At 49.5% G+C, this 24,104-nt stretch overlaps 1 protein-coding gene across 1 annotated transcript in view; it reads left to right on the top strand.

Moving 5' to 3' along the window:
* The window catches only part of LOC119978477 (cytochrome P450 3A21-like), an 88,307-nt gene extending 64,744 nt beyond the window's left edge, over positions 1-23,563 (top strand). Inside the window, exons 8-13 of the mRNA XM_038820138.1 lie at positions 287-414; positions 10,876-10,969; positions 11,608-11,768; positions 13,583-13,809; positions 21,312-21,474; positions 21,604-23,563. Of these exons, the coding sequence (XP_038676066.1) occupies positions 287-414; positions 10,876-10,969; positions 11,608-11,768; positions 13,583-13,809; positions 21,312-21,474; positions 21,604-21,699 (869 nt within the window). The 3' untranslated portion in view covers positions 21,700-23,563. The remainder of the gene's footprint in view (positions 1-286; positions 415-10,875; positions 10,970-11,607; positions 11,769-13,582; positions 13,810-21,311; positions 21,475-21,603) is intronic.
* The last annotated feature ends 541 nt before the right edge of the window (positions 23,564-24,104 follow it).

Genomic DNA, 24,104 nt, shown 5'->3' with positions numbered 1-24,104 from the left:
GTGGGCCGTGTGCTCCCCATACCACAATCTATTAAAAGTCGTGGGTCAGGTGAACTCCATGATACACGTTGGGGTTCTCTAAACCCTGGCCCATAACACTTTATCTGTCAAGCACTTTGGGATATACCAAGGTGTGAAAGTTGATGTTACAAATATTTCTCTCATTTTATCTCCCACTCTTTGTCTCTCTCTCTTCCTCTCTCTCAATCTCATCCTCCTTTCTAAACTTATACATGCAGAGGTACGACAATTGGTCATTTGTATGATTTTTCTTCTTTTATTCTAGTTCTTTTTCCTGCCGTTATCCCAATCCTGGAAAAACTTGGCTTCAGCTTCTTCCCAAAAGATGTAAATACATTTTTCATGAACATGTTGGCGAGTTTTAAGGCAAAGAGACAAACAGGAGTGCACACTGTGAGTGTTAAAATAACCGTGAAATGAAATGGTTTGGGTTCCTACACTTGTTCTGCCTCCGTCCCTCAACACTAACCTTTTCTAATTTATTCTCGTAACTAGAAAGGAAGTGGCTGCAAAGTATTGTTCTAATTAGAAGAGACGGGTACCTGGGGAATATTCTTTTACAGTTACTGAAGTTTAGAAGGCAGGTGTGCAGTTTGTGTGTTCAGTCTGTTTGCAAACAGCTCAATAGTCACAGTCCTGGCATTGCTGTAGAGGTCTGCAATCTCCCACTCGAGTTTAAATGCTGGGGACGATGGCGGCTTCCAAGCTTCTGCCGGGTCTACAGCCGGAGAGCAAACATCTGCAGAAATTCCTCCCCTTAGTTATTTTATGCTATGCATTTTCTTTACAATTAGGGATCCAGTAGTAAACATATTCTTGCATTTCTTGTGAATAGACCTCATAAAAGAGCGGGTGGACAAGGGATGATTATATCAGTAACTTGGGTATGACTGAAAGCAGTCTGATATTTTCTCATTGTATCATTTAGAAATATTCTTGGCATTGTCTATTTAAGTGAAAGCCACAGGCATGATTCAGTGACCTCGTTGCTCTCGGGTCGAGACAAGGCCGTTTTCTGGACAGATTTACGAAGTCGAAATGTCTCGCGAGATTCAACGGAATCTCATTGGATATCATGGTCTGGATCTTGCATTCATTGGGCAGGGTCCACACAAACATGGATCAGGCGGAGCGGCACCTGGGTAGGAGGGGGAGTCTTCCAGGCCATTGGAGAACGCTGGGTGGTTGGGACCAGGGCAGAGTGGCACCCTGGCTGTCCCTCTGTCACCCTGGCAGTGCCACACAGGCACCCTGGCACTGCCAGGGTAGCACTTCCAGGATGCTAAGTTGGCATTGCCAGGGATCGGACCCGGGGGCCTTCCTGTGGTTGGGGGGAGAGGGGGAGTTGAAGATCAGGGCAGCCTGAAAGGAGTGGGGAACAGATCGAGGCAGCCTTGCAAAATGGCACCCTGAGTGTTTCCAAGCCCGCCAGCAGGAATTATGGCCTCGGTGGACTGAATCTTCCCCAGGCCAAAAACAAATAGCAAAGCGCTGTTGAAATTGAGATTTCAGAGCCAGGAAACACCCACTAAATGCTAAATCGAGTTAAAGTCTGCTGAATCGCACCCCATGACTATTCCATCTCATTTCCAAATTTGTTCTATGATTTTATAATCTGTTATATAATCTATTTGACACTTGGTGCCTTTATTCACTATCTGTTCGAACTTCACTTAATTATCTGTCCAGAACTAACCTGAATTTATTTAATTGATAGTATTGACTGTTATAGGGCAAAGATATTCTTGCAGGTAAATTGGACAAGAGGGTATTGCCCAACACGAGGGACTGCCTTTAGCAAAATTGTAGCTCAGTAACAGTTTGGTTCAGTGTCTTGTCAGTAATTCTGCAGGACAGAAGCAGGAGCTTCTTTCTCAAGTTGAATATTTAGCATCCATAGTAAAGTTGGTTCAACTGATTGAAGATAAACGGTGCAATTCTCCCATTTTCAGCCTAAGTGCTTGCCCCAGCAAAGAATCGGGACTGTTTACCGCTGGCACTAGGAGCGAAGTTGATGTTAGGTGGGATTCTCCGTTTGGTAGGCTCGTGTTGATGCAGGGCCTGAATCAGGAGCAGGAGTGTTTCCCAGTCCCGTTGGGGGTGCCATCCTGGAGCCATTCAATGGGTCAGCATTCTGACCACTTGAAACTAGTGCAATTCCAACCAGCGTCAGAATTGGCACTGAAGAGCTCGACAAGCAGGAGCTGCATATCAGCACCCTGCACCCCACACATTCTCATTCCAGCCAAGAAGGTGGCTCCACGAAGCACAGCACTGTGGTTCACAGATGCAAGGTAGACATGTTGCTGGATGCCGTGGAGGAGAGTCGGGACACCCTTTACCTCAGGATGGGTAGGAGGCTGCCACCCGCCAGTGTCAACCGGGCCTGGGCGGATGTGGCACAGGTGGTGAGCGCTGTGGGCCACACCGCAAGGATCAGCCAGCAGTGCCGCAAGAAGCTGAACGATCTCCTCACAGCGGCCCGGGTGAGTCAGCACCTCTGTGCCCCTGGCAGCACCCCCGGCCCACATCCCCTCACTCCCCATTCAGTGCCCACCAGGCGGACGGTAGGCAGTGCTGTGCAAGGATGGGCAAACCCCAGGCCAGCCAGGGTGAATCTTCACCACTGTGTACCCCTGGCAGCATCCCCCACCCACACCACCTTCTCTCCCCATGCAGCCCCCACCACTTGGATGGGTAGACAGTGCTGCGTGAGGGTGGACAACCCCCAGGCCAGCCAGGGTGATGATGCGACCATCAATTCACTCAGAGACACAAGTTGAAGTAAACTGTGGCTTTAATCAACTTACAACTGAGCCTGCCTGTGACTAGCTAAACTGAAGGCAGGTTCGCAAGACCGCAGCACTTTATACTTCCAGTTGTGGCCCTGTACATGCTCCTCATCTCCCCCTGTGGGCAGAGCCGCGCAAAGGCTCACAGATGGAGCCCACAGGGACACAGTGATATACAGTGTGGATTTATATATTATACATTCACCACATTCACCCCCTGTTAAAAAATAGAGTCCGGCGGGGGTGACCAGTCTATAAGTCCAGTCGGTCCGGTGCTCGAATCGTGCGTTGGGACCGACGGAGCACCGGAGTTGCAGCTGCTTCGGATGGCTGTGGGCAGATGTTCGGTGCGAATCCTAGGGTGGACTCCGGGGGTGGTTCTTCCAGAGCTTCGTTCCTGACCGGCGTGACGGGTGAAAGGGGGGCGCAGGGTGTGGGGGGTCGGGTGGGGTGTAGTGTAAGGGGTACTTTGGCGGTAGTGGTAGTAGTCGTGGTAGATCCTGCAGGTGCCACGTCCCGGAGGGAAACGGTGTCCTGTCGGCTGTCTGGGTGCTCGATAAATGCGTAGTGGAGGTTTGAGTGCAGGAGTAGGACCCTCTCTACCAGCGGGTCTGTTTTATGTGTCCAGAAGTGCTTCCGAAGGAGGACAGGGCCCGGTGTCCTCAACCAGGATGGAAGCGAGGCCCCCGTGATAGTGGCCCCCGTGATAGTGCCCCTAGGGAAAACAAATAATCGCTCTTGAGGAGTCCGATTTGTGGCCGTACACAGGAGGGACCTAATTGCATGGAGCGCGTCGGGGAGGACATCCTGCCAGTGGGAGGTCGGGAGATTCCTGGATCGTAGGGTCAGTAGGACGGTCTTTCAGACCGTCGCGTTCTCCCTCTCCACCTGCCCGTTCCCCCTGGGGTTATAGCTGGTAGTCCTGCTTGTGGTGGTACTGACGCAGCTCGTCGCTCATGAAGGACGAACCCCTGTCACTGTGGACGTAGCTGGGGAAACCGAACAGGGTGAGGTCACTGTGCAGGGCTCTGATGACTGTATGGGAGGTCATATCGGGGCATGGGATGGCAAACAGGAAGCGAGAGAATTCATCTATGATATTGAGAAAATAGATGTTACGGTTGGTCGAGGGGAGGGGCCCTTTGAAATCAATACTCAGTCGTTCAAAGGGCCGGGGTGCCTTTACCAGGTGGGCCTTTTCTGGTCTATAGAAATTAGATTTACACTCCGCGGTGACAGCTTTAACCTCCTCGGTGGAGAAAGGCAGATTGCGGGCCTTGATGTAGTGGGCGAGCTGGGTGACCCCCGGGTGGCAGAGGTCATTGTGGATAGCCTGTAGTCGGTCGTCTTGCGCGCTGGCGCAGGGCACCTGGGGGCTCGTTGAGCTTCCCTGGACAGTATACGATATCATAATTATAGGTGGAGAGTTCGATCCTCCACCTCAAGATTTTGTCATTTTAAATTTTGCCCCGCTGCGAGTTATCGAACATAAAGGCTACTGATCTCTGGTCGGTGATGAGGGTAAACCTCCTACCAGCGAGGTAGTGCCTCCAGTGCCGTATGGCTTCCACAATGGCTTCCTTTTCGACTGAGGAGTGTTGAAGTTCGGGAAAAGAACGCTACTGGCCTACCTGCCTAGTTCAGAGTGGCAGCGAGAGCGACCTCTGAGGCGTCTCTCTCCACCTGAAATGGAACTGATTCATCCACCACCCGCATGGCGGCTTTGGCGATGTTCTCCTTAATGCAGTTGAAGGCCTGGCGGGCCTCGGCTGACAGTGGGAAGAGTGTAGTCTTAAATAGTGGGCGGGCTTTGTCCGCATACTGGGGGACCCACTGGGCATAGTAGGAGAAAAATCCGAGGCATCTCTTGAGGGCCCTGGAACAGTGAGGGAGAGGGAGTTGACCGCATACGGTCAGGGTCGGGTCCTAGGACCCCGTTTTCCACGACATAGCCGAGGATGGCTAGTCTGGTTGTGCGGAAAACGCATTTCTCCTTATTATATGTGAGGTTGAGTTTTTGGGCGGTTTGAGAAATCGGTGGAGGTTGGCGTCGTGGTCCTGCTGGTCATGGCCGCAGATGGTGACGTTATCCAAGTACGGAAACGTGGCCGCAGCCCGTCCTGGTCCACCATTCGGTCCATTGCTGGTTGGAACACCGAAACCCCATTTGTGACGCCAAAGGGAACCCGGAGGAAATGGAAAAGGCGGCCGTCTGCCTCGAACGCCGTGCAATGGCAGTCCTCTGGGCGGATTGGGAGCTGTTGGTATGCAGACTTCAGATCCACCGTGGAGAAGATGCTCCTGGTTGCTGCATGGGTGTCAATATAGTGACTCTCAGCGGCAGTCTGGGGCCTCCAGTCAGGCATCATTACCCACGACCGCAGCGGATACCCCTGCTCACCCAGGGGTCAACCTCTCACACGAAGGCATCTTGAAGGCATTGGGCACTGTCGAGTATGCCAGGAAGTATGCATCATGTATGGTGCCCGGGTATCAGGCAAAGACGTGCGCTCGGTTGTCACACACCCCCTTCACATTCATGGAGTGGAAGCATTTCCTATTGATGAAGTGCACCCTTCATACGCGATACCCATAGGGGGATGTGTGTCCCATCTGTCACCTCCCTGGACCTTGGGCATGCCAGCGATGGTGGCGAATCCTGCTGCCCGGGCAACCTGTTGGGCTCGGTACACATCAAAGTTAATATAGTCCACTTCCCTGTAATATAGGGCATCCATGATGGTGCAGATACACCTGTGCATGGAGGTCTGCGAAATCCCTGACAGGTTCCCACTTGGTGCCTGGAAGGACCCCGTGGCAAAAACTTTCAGGATGACCGTCACCTGGAGCAAGGGTTCTTCTGCACAGGTGTCACACCGTCTCTCTGGTCAGCCTGAATCTTCGGCGACACGCTCTGTCCAGCAGGATCTCGAAGGACAGACACTGACAGTATACATATGGCCTGATACGATGTCTCCTTCGCTCCTCTCCCTCTTGCCCTGTTGGGCAGCCAGCTCTCCAGCCTCACCGGTTGGCCCCTGCTCCTCTGGGGCAGGCTTCTGTCACGCCTCCCCGAGCAGCACCTGTGTCTGCAGCCTCAGTGTGTCCGCAAGGGTAGAATGCAGCCATTCCTGGCTATACTCCGAAATCCATTCTCTGGAGGGAGAAAAGGATAGACATGTTAACATGCTGAGTACTTCCGTGCTCAATCAGGTCCAACAGGCTACACGGTGGCCCTGGGTTACGCTGCAGCTCCAGTCTCCCCATGTCCTCCCCCTCCCAATCCCATCACCACCCCGGCCGTCTGTCCTTCTCAGGCCATTGGAGCCCCTTTGGTGGTCGGGGACAAGGCAGGGCACTGCCAGGGTGTTGGGCACTTCTCGGGTACCAGACTAGAAGTGATAGTGTGCCCAGTTGTAATGTTGGCACTGCCAAGGGTCAGGGAATATGGCGTGCCAAGCCCATGCTAGAGGGAATGAGGGACGGTAAGAAGGTTGTGGGGGGGGTAAATTCAGGGGCCTCATAAAGGTTGGGGGTGTGAAGATGGGCCGGAAAGTGGGGGGGAGGGTCTCAGCAACCCCATAGCAGGGTGCCCTCATTTGGAGGGGGGGGGGGGGGGGGGGGGTCAGGGTAGTGGAATGGCCAAATCTGCAGGGGGGGGAAAGGGCCAAGGCTGCGTGGGGTGGCATTGCCCATGGGTGCTTTTGTGGTGGACCTTCAAGCTCACCAATAGATCGGAACACCCTTTCAAAATGACGGCCCAATCTCTGAAGAGCCGGTCTTGCCGGCGAGTTCGGCTCCCCATTGTGGAAACAATTTCCAGGTATGGGCTGGACTAGGGAGAAACTCCCCAATGCCCATAAATGACCACGTGTGGGTGAATAACGGTCTGGATCTCATCCAAAAGGCCAGCAGGAAACACCCTGCCAAACGCACCCAAAATGACACTTCGGGCTGGAATCATCCGACCCGCCCACCGCAAGATTGCCACAGGCGAGACGCGGACAATGGAAAAGTCTATTGACCTAAAGCACGATTCTCCAGTCACTGGGCGAGCGTGGTCAGAGAATCCCACCCTTAGAAATGTTTTGGTTAAATCGCACCCTATGATGTTTAAGTGGGCTTTTATCTGATGTCTGCATGTTCACGCCAGTTCTGGATAGGAAACTCGTTGAAGCTGGTGGGAACCAGGAGGCTCGCAGTGGGCATCAATACCCTTTTTGGCCTCACACCTGATACAATGGAATATCGCGATTCCTCCCTCTGGATAGCAGCCTAGAGAATCCTCCTGAAGAGTTGAAACTGATCCCTTAATAGATCTATAGGGAAACTGTCTCCTTGACCTACTTAACAGTCATTGACGAAGGTTTGGAGAGCCTTACTGATATAAATCATGATAAATGGATTTAGCCATGAGGGGCTTCTTGCTGGAATAGAGAAAGCTCAAAGGAAATCGGGTTCGAAATTTGGTTAAGGTAAACAAGAAAACATCTTTGCGTTGGCTGAAGAGGATGGAGCTTCATTTAAAACTATCAAAAGTAGAGATTAAGCAAAATTATTTATATTCAGAGCATTGTTAAGATGTAGGGCGAGATTCTCCCACCCCTCCCGCCGCAAGATCGCCACGTGCAAGACGCCGACAATGGAGAAATCCATTGACCTCGGGCGGGATTCTCCGGCCGTGTCTGCCCGGAGAATCTCGACGGTAGAATCAGAAACCAAATCCATAACTGCTTCCAAATAGGAAGTCGATTAAAAATTGGTAAGGATAATTGAGGTGGGACTAAGTTAACTCTTGAGAGCCACATATCTGTGCTGAGTTGAGTGTTCCTCTGCATTAAGGAAGGCTGTAGATTATTGGAGTTGCTTCAGGTGTTTGAGTCTTTCTCAGGGTACAAATTAAATTGAGACGAGTGAGTATTTTGTGGTCTCGGCAGTTTGTGGGGGTTGGGCGGTGCTGCCATTCCATAGGGCAGGGACTCACTTTAGTTAGAAAGGTGCTGCTACAGAGGGGGAGTTAGGCAGAGGATTTCGGTCTTCCGAACCTGATGGGCGGCGAATGTGGAGAAGGTGCGGAGATGGGTCAGAGGGGTTGATTCCCAGTGGGTCAGAATGGAGAAGAGTTTGTGCAGGGGGTCAAGATTGAAAGCACTAGCAACAGCGCCGCTCCCGATGGCCCCGGGGAAATACTCAGGGAGTCCGGTAATAATAGCTTCATTGAGAATTTGGAGGTAGTTCCGTTAACACTTCGGGTTGGGGGCGGGGTCAAGGAAAATGCAGATTTGAGCCAGGGAAGTGGGATGGAAATTTTTGGAAATGGGAGGAGAAGGGCATTAAGACATTACAAGATTTGTTTCTTGGAGGTCGGTTTGCAGGATTGAAGGAGCTGGGAGCGAAGTATGGACTGGAGCAGGGGGGAATGTTTAGATACATGCAGGTTTGAGATTTTACCAGGAAGAAGATACAGAGCTTCACGGTGGAGCTGACCTTCACATTGCTGGAGGAGGTACTGACGACAGGGGGACTGGAGGAGAGTAGTGTCGGCGCTTTACGGAGCTATTTTGGAAGAGGTGAAGGCGCCACTGGAAGGGACCGAAGCAAAATAGGAGGAAGAGTTGGGAGAGGGTATGGAGGAGGGGTTCTGGTATGAGGTGCTCCAGAGAGTGAACGCCTCCATCTCGTGCTCGAGGTTGGGGCTGATATAGCTGAAGGTGATATATAGGGCACACCTCACAAGGGCGAGGTTGAGCCGGTTCTTTGAGGGGGTAGAAGTTGTGTGTCAACGTTTGGGGGGGGGGGGGGGGGGGGGGGGGGGCAAATCACATTCATATGTTTTGGTCCTGTCCAAAGCTGGAGGATTACTCAAAGGAGGTTTTTAGGGTAATCTCTAAAGTGGTGGACGTGACACTGGACCTGGGCCCTTGGGAGGCCATATTTGGGGTGTCGGACCAGCCGGGGTTGGAAACGGATGCGGAGGCAGATGTTGTAGCCTTCACCTCGTTGATCGCCCGAAGGTGGATCCTGATAGGATGGAGAGCAACCTCTCCACCGGTGCCCTGGCATGGGGAACTGTTGGAATTCTTGACTCTTGAGAAGGTTAAGTTTGAACTGAGGGGAAGGATGGAGAGGTTCTACAATTCATGGGCGTTATTCATTATGCACTTTCAAGAATTGGATGACATCAAACATTAGAGGGAGGGGGGGGGGGTTGGGCGACTGTGTATTAATGGTGACTATGAGTGATTCCTGATTCCTTTTTGTTCTTTGTTTATGTTAACATGCGGGCAGTTGTTTGGGGGGTTGGTGGGAGGATGGGATTGTTGTTGTTAATATGGGGATTGACATTCGTTACTGTTTATTGTTGGTGGGTGCAAATTTGGGAGAAAATGTGAAAAAGGAGAATAAAAATATTTAACAAATAGAAAGGCTAGAGATCTGAAAATGAAATGAAAATCGCTTATTGTCACGAGTAGGCTTCAATGAAGTTACTGTGAAAAGCCCCTAGTCGCCACATTCAGGCGCCTGTCCGGGGAGGCTGGTGCGGGAATCGAACCGTGCTGCTGGCCTGCTTGGTCTGCTTTAAAAGCCAGCGATTTAGCCCAGTGAGCTAAACCAGCCCCTAGTGGCGGGATTCTCCGTCGGCTAACAGCGGAATTGAGAAACGCGATTGGGCGGAGAATCGATTTCATGCCGAATCAAAATTCTCCGGTGTCTCGACAGCGGCGTCAATGTGTTCCGGAATGCACATACATTTAGTCATTGACAGATCATTAGCGGGCCTGACCCAGTATTCTCCGGGGCCTCCGCGATTCTCCGTCTCCAATTGGGCGAGTTCACGATGGCGAGGTTCACTTGTGCTTTTAAAAACCATGAAGCAGGCGCTGTGGCTGCTGAGGAAGAGATGGGTGTATGGAAAGTGTACAACATCGCTATCGTTTGCTGACAGTTGTGCGGCTGGTCAGAGGGCTTCTGCTAGCGCCATGGGAGTAGCAGCAGGTGGCCAGGAGGTGGGCTGTGGGGTTGAGGTGGAGCACCATCGCCGTGGCCTGCAAGACAGCCAAGCAGCTGCGCATGCCACTGACTGCCCACTGTGAACTTGGGGCCACATGTCGTTTGGTTCCCCCCCCCCAGGGCACACCACTAGGTGCCCTCTGGCCCCTGCTGACCATCAGCAGGATGTGCGCTCTCCAGTGCAACCAGTGCCATCTTGTTGTCTGGGATGAGTGTGTGTGGGGAATGTAATGTGTATATGCGGCTGCAGCTTGTCAGCCTCCCGAGTGTCAATCACGGACCCGCCAAACCCTGCATTGTTTCTCATTGGAATTGATTGTGTTCCATGTTGCGCCAGTGCTACCCCCTCCACGGTTGCTGAATCGGCCCAGGTGCGGCGCCAGTTTTGCTTTTGTGCAAGTCCACAAATCCTGCCCCGGCGTCAACACTTAGTCTAAGGAATGGAGAATTTAGCCCCTGGAGTTCCAGGACTCTTGCTCCATCACCAGCAGAGTGGAGTAATGGGGACTCCCACTGGCCACCTATCGTCCTCAGTATTGACCCTGAACCAATTGTCCACAATGGAGTAATTTAAAGACACATTGGAACTAACCTCTGCTGCTCTTGTTAGGGAAGCAGGCAAACCATGAAGGCTAAAGATTTTTTGTTGCAGATTTGTGTTCTCCCTGCAGGGATCGAATGATCATCCCTCTGGGAGTGATTATCTTTCTCACAGGGGCCCCTCAGGGATTTTCACTTGGCCAATAATGAACTAACGTGAGTTCTATTGGACCGAGGGAAAATGTAATGGGCAGAATACCCAGAGAAGATCAGGAACTCCCTCCGACACCCCCGGAGCAGTCTTTGAGCAGATATGAATGGGTGACAGTCTTCACTGTTCTTCTCTAACTAGAGTCCGGGTGGGTTCTGATTCCAGCCTCTCTGGAAGAAACGTTGGCTACTTCCTCTTTTGGAGCTCTTTGGAATTTCAGGATCTAGGACTTTACTCCTGAGAAACCTGTTCCTGTACTGTTGTAGCTGAATCCTCACATTGTCCTTGTTGAATTCTCAGGATCGGGTGGATTTTCTGCAGCTGATGGTTGATTCTCAAATGATCGAAACCAGCCCCCAGAAGCAGAATGATGTCAGCAAGTCAACAGACAAAGGTACCATCAATGGAAAGCTCCTCATTCCCTTCATCCTTGTTTCTATCTGTTCCTGAAATTAACGCTCGCTCTTCGCTTTATTTTTGTTTCTTACTCTCTGGTCTTCCCATGCCCAACCTGACTGATAGTTTAGACACGGAATCTACTCCCAGCCCCTCAAACCCCAGTGAGAGGTAGGTGAAAACATTCTGAAGAGGTCTAACTCCTGCTGGAATTTGTTTTTTTTAACCTCAGTGGGAATTGTCTGGTGCCTGGTCTGTGATTCTGCCCAATCATGGGCCTGAGATTGGGAACTGGGCAGGGAAATCGAGACACACATTAATTGTCCTTACAACCCTTGTGTATCTGAGCACTTGAGTTTCGATCAGTATTAATCTTGTCAATCTTGATTATTCTGCAAGAGCTCATAATCTGTTCCACCTCTGGTGCTGGGAAAATATTCAATGATATTGCCACAAGCGCTTAATTTAATGCTGCAAGCACAGTTATTTGCAACATTGAGTTATCTGCGCCATTGCACTTTATGCAGTTGGTAATAATAAATGTTTTTAACAATATTTGCATTGAAAACATTTTTGCTTTATGCATTTCTCAGGTGAAATTTGTGATCCATATTCTGATTCATCTGGTTCTTGCAGCTCTGACTGACTCGGAGATTCTGGCGCAGGCCCTGACCTTTATCGCGGCCGGATATGACACCAGTAGCAGTACATTGTCATTTGCCGCGTACCATCTGGCGATGCACCCAGACGTACAGAAGAAACTACAGCAAGAAATAGATGAGGCTTTTCCAAACAAAGTGAGTCCTTGAGTCTATACTCAATCAAGACAAGAATCCGGACAAGAAAGAACTTGCATTTCTGTTGCACCTTTCACTACCCTGGAACATCCTAAAGCCCTTTTCAGCTAATTTCTGAGTTGGAGTCACTGTTTCTTTTATTTGTTCATGGGACGTGCCGCATTTATTGCCCAACCCCAATTGCCCTTGAAGAGGCAGTTAAGAGTCAATCACATTGCTGTAGGTCTGGATTCACATGTAGGCCAGACAAGATAAGGACGGCATATTTCCTTCCCCAAAGGACATTAGTGAACCAGATAGGTTTTTATGACAAACGACAATGCTGTCATGGTCATCATTAGACTTCGCATTCCAGATTTTTATTGAATTAATATTTCTGGGTCCCCATAACATGGGTCCCCATAACATTACTCTGGGTCTCCGGTTTACTAGTTAAGTGACAAAACCACTATGCCACCGCCTTTATCATTGCAGTGTAAAATATAACAGCCGATTTGCACACAGCAATGTGATAATGACCAGATAAATATTGCCCCGAGAACTCCCTTGCAGTTCAAAATTACCCCCATTTGAAGTTTTATATTCAACTGAGAGTGGACTTTGCTTAAAGGCTCATCAGAAAGACCTCTCTGTACTGCACTGGTGTGTCCATCTGGATCATTGTGCTCAAGTCTGAAGTGTGGACTTAAAAACCACAATCTTCTGACTGAAGGGAGAGTTTGCGGCTGAGACATAGCTGATGCCGAGAGATCTGGGGCGGGATTCTTCGTCCCACCAGTGAATGACCTCATTAACGTTGCATTCCCTGCTGCACTGTGATGTCTAATATCCCTGGATCCTCTTCACTCCATTCTGCTTTTTCCTTCAATGTGTTAACTCAAAACCACCCCCATTTGCTACTCTTCATTGAATTATTTTTTAATATCTCCATGACACCCTCCGCACTCCTTTTTCGATCATTCTTGGTCTAAATGTTGTCTGTTTGCGATAATCTGTTCTGTGTTTCTCTGAAATAGGTTATTAGGAGCGATGAGATATTGGTGATTCCTGTTGCAAGGCTAATAGTTTCTTCCATATCCTTCACTCCCTGTGCCCTAAGCTGTCCGTTTCCATCACCCTTTCCAATTTATGTCCTAATTTGGTTTAATTTGAATCAGTTTCCTGATCCACATTTCCCCGAGTATCCACCACTTTGGGTAGCATTCCTTCACTGATAGAGGCAAGTATGGAGGCACCTGGATTATAATTAGCATGTATAGTGCATATTAATCATCTTGTCTCAGTTCTTGGTGTTTTTGCTAAAATGAATTGATGTGCTTAACTCGCTGGCATCAACATTTCTAACCCAAGTAGATGCAGCTGATCTGCTGAAGTTTAAACCTCCCCAGTTCTCACAATGACAAGCTCTGCCTGATGCTTTTGACCATTATGAATAAAATGCACTTAATGGTGTTAGCTCTGTTCTCATATTGCTCATGACATGTGACAGTGTTTGCAGCACCATATCTAAGTTAGTCATCTCAACCACCCTTTGTAGCACAGAGTTCCACATTCGAGCCCTTCTCTGGTTAAAGAAGTTTCTCCTCAATTCCCTATAAGACTTATTAGTGACTATTATGTTTATGGCTTCATTGTTCTAGCCCCCCCCCCCCCCCACAAATAGCAACATCTTCTCTACCAATACAAAACAGAAAATATTTATCTTTCTCTTTGGAAAAATATTTCCATTTTCTGTAAATTTCCCCCTTCTCCACCCTTTCCCCATTGCTCACTAATAACCTGTTCAGTTATTAAAAGTGTTTTTTTGTGTGTAGGCTCCTCCCACCTATGACGGGGTGATGCAGTTGGAGTATATGGAAATGGTGATATCTGAAACCTTGCGGCTGTTCCCTGCCGCACCACGTATTGACAGAGTGTGCAAGAAAGATGTCCAGCTCAATGGGATAACTGTTCCAAAGGGGACTGTGGTCATGGTTCCTGCCTACGTCCTGCATCGTGATCCAGAATACTGGCCAGAGCCTGAGGAGTTCAGACCTGAACGGTACGTGAGAATGATTGTGCTTATGTAAAAGGTTCATCATCACTGGGCAGAACAACGTCCTCTTTACATCCCAACATATCCACCTACTTTCCAGCTAGTCTGGTGATTAGGAACAGACACCAATGATGCTGTTCTTGATTGTATTCCACTGACTTAAAAGGTAAAGAGGCTCAGTATAATAATAATAATCTTTTGTCACAAGTAGGCTTACATTAACACTGCAATGAAGTTACTGTGAAAAGCCCCTAGTCATCACATTCCAGCGCTTTTTCGGATACACAGAGAGGGAATTCAGAATGTCCAAATTACCTAACAGCATGTCTTTCGGGACTTGTGGGAGGAAACCGGAGCACCCGGAGGAAACCCACGCAGACATGGGGAGAATATGCCGACTCCACGCAGACAGTGACCCAAGCTGGGAATTGAACCTGGGGACCTGGAGCTGTGAAGCAACAGTGCTACCCACTGTACTGCCGCAAAACATTGCTATCTCCACTCTGTCGGAGGCCAATTAACCCAGTGATGTACCATCGATTGTACGCGAGGCGAGTGATTTACCAAAGTCTGGCTTTAATTGACTAGAACACAGCTCTGCGATCGTCTACAGTGGAAAGGGACGATCGTCAGGCGTCTGAGCATTTATACCTCGTTAATAGAGGCGTGGTTAACTCAGCCTCTCGGCCAATTGGTCGAGAGGCATATGACCGACCAGGGCCAATGGTAAGCCGACGTTCTGGCCCAATGGCAGACGAGTATGCAGATCATATCACCACACCCAGCACTGAAGAAACACCATGGGTCAGATTCTCCGTTTCTGAGCCTAAGTACGGGGGAACTGTGGTGTTTTACGTGGAAAAGATCAGCGGCGCCCCCTCACTAAAACTCCTGGCCTCCACAAATTAAACAGCCGGAGAAAGGCCGGGTCCACGGCCGCTCATGCACATGGCGACGACCTGCAGTGATCGTGCCGTAAAACATGGTGCCGGCCAGACGCCAGATAGTGCCCCCCTGGCCACATTTCTCCCCCCCCCCCCCCCCCCTCCGGCAGTAGCACGGCTCCCACCCAACTGTGGAGGCGCTGGATACAGTATGCAGTCGCCATGCCGGGTTCCCTCACAGCTGAGACTACATGTCGACCATGTGGTCAGGAACCAGGCCCATCGGGGGCGAAGCACAGTGGGAGGGCCTTCAGGTGACGCACTGAGGCCGTTCTAACAGCTTGCGCTGCGTGCCTCCTCAATGTCTTGAAGCCAAGCGAGGAATATGACAAAGCTGCATACACAAGTTAGCTCAACTAATAATAATAATTGCTTATTGTCACAAGTAGGCTTCAATGAAGTTACTGTGAACAGCCCCTAGTCGCCACATTTCGGCACCTGTTTGGGGAGGCCAGTACGGGAATTGAACCCGCGCTGCTGGCCTTGTTCTGCATAAACAATCCAGTTGTTTAACCACTGTGCTAAACCAGCCCCTGGTTCCAAATCTAACCTCTGTATTTGTGTAAGATTTCTGTGTGGTCTTTTATTAAATCAGATGATCTATAATTCTGACCGTAGGCAGATAGGCAAATTTATGATGGTGCTCCCTGGTTAGTGTCAGCCAGGCAGACTACAATGTTTAAAATAATATGTTATGTCACCCTGGCGTGCATGCGTGGTCAATTCCAGCCCCACTTGACCCGGAGTTGCAAGACAGGTGAAATTAGGAGTTATATTAATCCCAGTGGCGTTGGTTGAGTTAAATTGACTAGTCATCAGGTTTGTAAAATTTAAACATCAGCAATCTTTTATTATTAACAGTAATTAAAATTAAAAGGCAAAAATACAACTGGCTACCTGCCATTTACCCACTTCCCGCCCTAACTCACGCCCACGCTGTACACACACACACACAGAGGAAAAAGGGTGGTTGAGAGGTAAAGAAATATAATAAAAAGATAAGTAATCCTTGATTCAGATGGATGTCTTCCAGTTAGTTTCTTTCTCAAGGTTAGACCTTCAGTTGGGCACTTTCTTTTCCTTCAGCTTGTAATGATCTTCATTGCAGACTGACAGACAACAGGCAACTGGCAACAGAGAGAGGGAGAAAACACAGCTCCTCTTCCTTCGAGGGGCTGGAGGCTCATAAAAAAAACCAATGGCTGTTGTCAGGCAGAACACAGGGCGCAATTCTTCCCCCCCCCCCCCCCCCCCCAACGCCAGGTGGGAGAATCGCTGGGGCACCGGGCGAGTCCCGACACGCCGCCCCAGCACCCACACGCGATTCTCTCACCTCCCCCAAACCGGCGTGGTGAGACTTACGGCAGGCCGCTCGGAGAATCGCCGCTCGCCGTTTGTAACGGGCGAGCGGCGATTCTCCGGCCCGAATGGGCCGAGCGGCCTGCCCAACACGACAGGCTCCAGCCGGCGCCGTCCACACCTGGTCGGTGTCGGCGGGAACAGCGCGGGAATGCTGGGAGCGGCAGACTGTGGGGGGGGGGGGGGGTTCCAGCACCGAGGGGGGGGGGGGCGCTCAAATGGGGTCTGGCCCGCGACTGGTGCCCACCAATCGGCGGGCCAGGTTCTCTGAAGGAGGCACTCCTTTCCTCTGCAAGATCAATCCGAGATTTCTTGCGGGGTGCCCGCGGGGAGGACGCCCGCATGCGCGGGTGACGTCTAATTTACGCGGCGCAGCTTTCACGTGGCGCCAAGACCCGCCGTGTGTAATTGACGCGGCGCTGCTCCTAACCCCCCGGGGGTGGGAGAATAGGGGGCGAGAAGCGGCCTCCGACGCTGGAGTGAAACACTCCGGTTTTCATTCCGGCGTCAGGACTTAGTCTCCCAATGGGAGAATCTCGCCCACAGTACCTGACCACCTCACCGCTTACCAGTTAGCCAATTGAACTGATTTCCTCCAAAACCAGTTCCTAAGATTCACTCGGTGCCGATGACACACACAATCCTCGCAAGCATTCTTATGCTTAAGGACAAATTTTGATTATGGGTCCACAGACCATAATAATAAAATAAATTGGAATAAAGGAAACAAACTGGAAGGACTCTTTTATGAAGAACAGAAAATGCTGGATAAACTCAGCAGGTTTGGACGCATCTGTGGAGAGAAATAGAACTGTTCTGTCGAAGGGTCATTGTTTTTTCTATAAGTTTAGAGTACCCAATTCACTTTTTCCAATTAAGGGGAATTTAGCTTGGCCAATCCACCTAGCCTGCACATCTTTTTGGGTTGTGGGGGCAAAACCCATGCAAACACTGGGAGAATGTGCAAACTCTACACGGACTGTGACCCAGAGCCGGGATGGAACCTGGGACCTCGGCGCCATGAGGCAGCAGTGCTAGCCACAGTAGAAGGATAATTTTGACCCAAAACATTAGGTCTGGTGCAATCTTCCGAAAAGGGAACAAAGTACCCTAGCAAGCACGTTTAGCTGTGTGTTTCCCGGCACTCACAGTGAAGAGAAACACATGGTTATTCAACGTGACGAGCTTTGAATAAGGGGCCTGAATGGGGAACACGTGGCCGAGGTTGCACATAGCCCCATTTTTTACAATGGGCTTCCACTTGCCGGAACTCCCCAAGTGGTGTCTCGATCCCCGATCTCCCCCTTCATACCCCCCACCCCCCGCCCCGCCCCAGCCCAAACACAATATGGAGGAGAATTTGCCTTGCAACGTCTCAAGAGATTGCATTGAATCTCGCGAAGCGTTGCGAGCCGGGGTAGATCCAGGGATTGGATTGGATTTTGTTCGTTGTCACCTGTACCAAGATACAGTGAAAAGTATTTTTTTGCGAGCAGCTCAACAGATCATTAAGTACACGAAAAGAAAAGGAAATAAAAGAAAATACATAATAGGGCAACACAAGGTACACAATGTAACTACATAACACTGACATCGGATGAAGCATACAGGGGTTTAGTGTTAATGAGGTCAGCCCATAAGAGGGTCGGTTAGGAGTCTGGTAACAGCGGGGAAGAAGCTGCTTTAGAGTCTGTTCATGCGTGTTCTGACTTTTGTATCTCCTGCCCGATGGAAGAAGTTGGAAGAGTGAGTAAGCCGGGTGGGAGGGGCCTTTGATTATGCTGCCTGCTTTCCCCAGGCAGCAGGAGGTATAGATGAAGTCAATGGATGGGAGGCAGGTTTGTGTGATGGACTGGGCGGTGTTCACGACTCTCTGAAGTTTCTTGTGGCCTTGAGCCGAGCAGTTGCCATACCAGGCTGTGATGCAGCCCGATAGGGTGCTTTCTTTGGTGCATTTGTAAAAGGTGGTAAGAATTAATGTGGACATGCCGAATTTTCTCAGTTTCCTGAGGAAGTATAGGGGCTGTTGTGCTTTCTTGGTGGTAGCGTCGACCTGAGTGGACCAGGACAGATTTTTGGAGTTGTGTACCCCTAGAAATTTGAAGCTGCTAACCATCTCCACCTCAGCCCTGTTGATGCTGACAGGGTGTGTACAGTACTTTACTTCCTGAAATCAATGACCAGCTCTTTAGTTTTGCTGGCATTGAGGGATAGATAATAATAATAATCGCTTATTATCACAAGTAGACTTCAATGCAGTTACTGTGAAAAGCCCCAAGTCGCCACATTCCGGCGCCTGTACAGGGAGGCCGGTACGGGAATTGAAGCCATGCTGCATGCCTTGTTCTGCATTACAAGCCAGCTGTTTAGCCCACTCTGCTAAACCAGCTCCAGATTGTTGTTGCTGCATTACTCCACTAGGTTCTCAATCTCCCTCCTGTATTCTGACTCGTCGTTATTCGAAATCCGGCCCACAATGGTCGTAACGTCAGCAAACTTGTAGATGGAGTTGGAACCAAATGTTGCCAAGTGTGTGTACAGGGAGTACAGTAAGGGGCTAAGTGCGCAGCCTTGAGAGGCCCCGGTATGGAGGAGCATGGTCTCCCAGCTTTTAAAGGCCACACTGTGCCACAGTGAGCTGGTTTTTGGGCGCAGCATGGCCAGAGGATCACACCCTCTGTTTCTCTCCACAGATATTGCCAGACCTGCTGAGTTTATCCAGCATTTTTTGTCCTTATTCTATAGTCTGACTGGCAGACACGGGATCAAATTATGCAGGGCTCAGTACTTGGTCATTTGCTGTTCGTATAGCAATAATTTGCCTGTTTTTATTTCAGACTTTGAGCTTCAACAGTAGTTTGCTTTTAGTACAATGCTGCTGTGATTCTAAATTATGACTGAGGAAGTGCAAATGGTGATGTGGTCAAATGTAGATAGCTTTGTGAAGTTCCTCGAATCCACTCTTCTGCAATAGTAAATATGGTTGCCCTTGGCTGTTAAAACTAAAGACTGATACTTTTAAGTAGTGCGCTAGCCACACCTATGGACTTTTAAGCTCCTTTCCCCCACTAGAATTGATATATTCATTAATTCAGACTGCCAAGACTACAACTTTATGACAGAAAAGATGATTCAAATTTTGCAACTTGGCAAGCAGAATTCCAGTATGCAGCACACAAGACCATCCAAAAAGATATTACTGGGTGTGCCTTTGTCTTTTCCAGTATCTAGGTCACTGCCGCGTGGCCTGTCCGGTTTCAATCATATTGGACTTTACTGTTGCGGTTTGATGTTACTGTGTGGCTTGCTCGGTCATTTCAGAGGTTAAGAGTCAACTGCATTGTTGTGGGTCTGGGGTCACATTTTCATGGGATCTGAGCATTAGTGGCAAGGTCAGCATTTGTTACCCATTCTCAATTACCTTTGAGAAGGTGGTGAGGAGCAACCTCATTGAACTGCTGCAATCCATGTGTTTAAAAAGTAGGCCAGATTGTTTAGGGCGGCATGTGATGCAGTGGATAGCACTGGGACTGCGGCGCTGAGGACCCGGGTTCGAATCCCAGCCCTGGGCCACTGTCCATGTGGAATTTGCACATTCTCTCCATGGCTGCGTGGGTTTCACCCCTACAACCCAAAGATGTGTCGGTTAGGTGGATTGGCCACGCTCAATTGCCCCTTAAATGGAGAAAAAAATAATTGGGTACTCTAAATTTATTTTTAAATAATAGGCCGGATTGGGTAAGGACTGCAGATTTTGTTCCTTGACGTTCCTTGACGTACTGTTGGTGAACCAGATACGTTTTTACAACAAAATAGTCAGATCATCATTATTGAGACTGACTTTATTCCTAGTTTATTAATTAATTGAATTTTAATTCCCCAGCTGCCATGGTTGGATTCAAACTAATACCTTGGAGCAATAGTCTGGTGTAATAGGCTACTAGTCCAATAACATGCCTACTGTGCTGCCATTCCCCTTTGTGATTTTGAACGGAAGATACTTTAAGATCTTAGTAAATTGGGATGTGCCAAATGGGCCACTAAATCCCTATCTATTTTCTGGGCATGATTCAATGGGACAAAAACAAAGTGCTGTTTCAGGAGTGTATAGCGGGTTTTTATTTGGCCTCAATGGGGAACGCCCCTTTGAGGCCGCACTTCAGGCATTTCCCGCAGGACGACAGATCGGGGCACCATTTTTAAAGGCACGGCCAGTCTAGCACTGCCAGAATGCCTGGGTGCTGCTGGTAGCACCAAGGTGCCCAGGGGAGCGTCAAGATGCCACTGGCCCAGGGCCTGGCCACTGGGGGTTTCTAATGTCCTGGGGAATGCCCTCCAGGTGCCATTACAACTGGTCCACGCTTGTATGGACCAGTATTAAACGGCACCCTGGCGAGATCGCCCAAGCGCAGCAGTTAGGTCCCGGGAGAATCCGGAGCAGACATACTTAATTTAAATATGTTAATCTGGATCACACCCAGTGACGGCAAGATCCAGATCACGGAGTCTCGTGAGATTCAGCGCCGTGAATCATGAATTCAACGGCCTTGTGTCTCCAAGTTGGCGCGACAAAGCCGTTAAATCGCTCCCCTGATGTTATTAAAACAAATCACTGATCGCCAAAATGCAAATTTGAAATTCTACCAACGACCTTCCTTCGAGATTCTCTTTTCCACGTTTTCCATACATTGGATTTCTCATTAAGCCGGATGAAAATTGATACTGTGAACCAGAGACACTGCTATATTTTCATTGAAAATTTACAATCATCCTCAAACTCGTACAATTTCCAACGGTGTAAAGGACTCAATTTGGACTCATCATTTTAATCCCTTGGTACCCTTGTTGTGACAACAAAGTTGTTGTCATTGTTAGAAGGACCTAATGTTGTTTAGGTGTTTGGTTCATTTTAAAGTCGGAATTTTGAATAGATATGTAGAGTTGGATTTCCAGTGAGGATAGGATCAACCTTGACAATGTTGCTGTTCAGCAAAGTTGATTAATCTGGCAACATTCCACCGTCTGGACTCCCATCGAGACTGGCACCAAATGTCTGTGGCACATCAACTCAATAAAAATCAGTCAGTGAAGGAATTGCTGGGACAATATCAGAGTTGTAGTTTTGAACTGTTGCATTCTCCATCCACTCTGATAAATTTCATTTTGACAATGATTTATTCCTTTTTCCTGTGTTAATATCCCTAGGTTCAGTAAAGAGAATAGGGAGTCTCGGGATCCTTGTATCTTTCTGCCATTTGGCATGGGCCCTCGGAACTGCATCGGGATGAGATTTGCACAACTTTCAATAAAGATGGCACTGGCTTCACTCTTGCAACATTTGACTCTGACACCATGCGAGGAGACACCAGTGAGAATTTAATTGTTTTGTTTGTTGAATGAATATTGAGGGGAATTAAAAATGGGATGGAACAGAATCATCAACTGCTGTACTAAAACCATCCTGTTGGCCTTGTCTTACTATTGCTTTCTGTTTCAGATCCCTTTGGAACTGGATGTGAATGGATTCATGCAGCCTAAAAAACCTATAATCCTGAAATTTGTGCCACGAATGAATACTGATTCAAAGGAATAATGCACCAAGTCAATGTGGAGCTATTAAAATATGTAGGAGTGTGTATATCCCAAATTAAATGTAATTACAATTTTGTACTACTCATCAAAGCATATGGAAATTTACAGCGGAATCTTATGTGGGAATCGGAATCTTATCTTATGACTCAATGTCAGTTTTCTTCTGCATCTTGTGCTACATAAGCACTTCTACAGGCTTGTGGCAGGCCTTTCCCAGGATCAAGTTCCTTCCACCAAGAGCCGCTGGCCATTCAGAGAGTGGCAGCTCTTTTGTTCGCAGCAGCATCACCACGTGACGACTGCCAGTGCTACGTTTAGACAGGGAACCATGCATAGGTGTGATGGCGAGTAGGGGAGCAGGGGTCAGCAGCAAGGGCAGGGAGTTGACTCTCAATGGGCCCATCGCTTCCCTCGGCTGGGTCTCTCATACGGGCATTCAAGCCTTTGAATGAGGGGCCCCGCAAGAAAACATTCAAGGACTTTCCCGTCATGCACCCCTCTACACCATCCACAACAAGATTCTGCCCAAACGCGATGGGCTGGATTCTCTGTATGAGGGATTCTCTGTTGTGCCGGCAGAGCATCCATGCCCCGGGATTTCCCGACAGCTTGGGGTTGCCCACAATGGGAAACCCCATTGGCCGGCTGGCGGGACGGAGAATCCCGCTGCCAGCGGGAGCCTGCCGCACCTCGGGAATATACAAAATCAGGATCAGAGAAAACAATAAGGATATACTAATAAGAATCCATGGTCCACCAAAGCTGTTAAAGCTGTCTCAATATTGAGGGAGTCACCAGAGTTCTAGAGATACTATGGGCACGATAGCACAGTCTCATCCTGCCCAACCCGGTCACGTGACCAGGCTGTTGAATCTCGCGAGACGCCTGTTGCAAGATTTGCAACACTTGGAACGAGAGAAATTAGGCTCATTTAGATATGTCGGCGTCTAATTCTCCCAAGGCCCGGGAACAAATGCCCATGCCTGGGAGACCTCACCACGGCCATTTAGCACTGGTCCACACAAACGTGGGCCAGGCATTAAGGCACCTGTGGGGGTTTCCCAGGCCATTGCAGACCCCTGGATGGTTAGGGACATGGCAGCATCCTGACTCTCTCTGGCACTTGGGCAGTGCCAGGCTGGCACCTTGGCACTGTCACCCTCTGGCTCTGCTCAGAGCCAGAGGGGGGCCATGAAAGTAGGAATGAGGGGGCACTGAAAGGTGGGAGGTGAATGACAGGTATGAAGAAGCCTCAGAAAGATGGGGGGGTGAAGAGGGATGCCCCTAAACAGGGGTGGGGGTGGCGTTAAAAGGCGGGGTGTCCCTCAGCGGAATCGCCTCACCTGGGGTGGGATGTGCGGAAATGCCCATGTGCGTGGGGAGGTGTGGAGGGCCCTCAAGCTCATTTAGAGATGGCGGCCTGATCTCTGTGGAGCTGGTCTCATTAGCGAGTCCAGCTCCCCATTGCTGAAAATAATTCAAAGTGTGGGTAAGACTGGGGAGAAACTCCCCAAGCCCCAAAAAATGACTAAGTGTGACAAAGTACCAGTGCGGAGTTCGCGCAAAAAGCCGATGATAAACAGCCTTTAATTGTGATTATTCAGTTGGAACATGTCTGTCAACTGACTATTACTGTCCAATTAAGAGTGTTGCTAAAATGTCTTTTTTTAACCTTACATATTGAAGTGAATTATTTGTGATTGTACAACTATTTGACTATTCATGATCTTTCAATCCAACATACCAAATGTTTTCTCACGAAAATGTATCTAAAGGATTTTATAAAATAACTACATACATTTTTACCAATTATTAAACATTACATGTCTAACAAACTTCAAATAAATGTAAAATTGTTGAGTCAATATCGTGCTTTGGTTACATTGGGCGTGATTCTCCGCTCCCACGCCGGGTGGGAGAATTGCGGGAGGTGCTCTGGCACCCCCCGCGATTCTCCCACCGCCCCCCCCCCCCCCCCCCAAAATGGCGTGTCGCGTTTTGCGACACACCGCTTGAAGAATCACGGGCCGCCGTTTCTCGCGGCGGCCCGCGATTCTCCGACCCGGATGGGCCGAGCGGCTTTCCGTTCCCGACCAGTTCACGCCAGCGGCAACCACACATGGTCGCTGCCGGCGTGAACATGGCGCCAACAGCTGTTTTGTGGCTTGTGGGGGGCGGAGAGGGGAATGAGCACCACGACCGTGCTCGGGAGGGGACTGGCCCGCAAACGGTGGCCACCGATCGTCGGGCCGGCGTCTCAAAGGGACGCACTCTTTTCTCTCTGCCGCCCCGCAAGATCAAGCCACGATGCCTTGCGGGGCAGCGGAGGGGAAGACGGCAACCGCGCATGTGCGGGTTTGAGCCGTCATCCGGCATGACGTCAGCCGCGCATGCGCGAGTTGGAGC

Source organism: Scyliorhinus canicula, chromosome 15 (assembly GCF_902713615.1).
Source record: "Scyliorhinus canicula chromosome 15, sScyCan1.1, whole genome shotgun sequence".
Classification (NCBI taxonomy): domain Eukaryota; kingdom Metazoa; phylum Chordata; class Chondrichthyes; order Carcharhiniformes; family Scyliorhinidae; genus Scyliorhinus; species Scyliorhinus canicula.
Note: the sequence above shows the minus strand (reverse complement) of the source record. Positions and strands in the feature narration are given on the sequence as shown.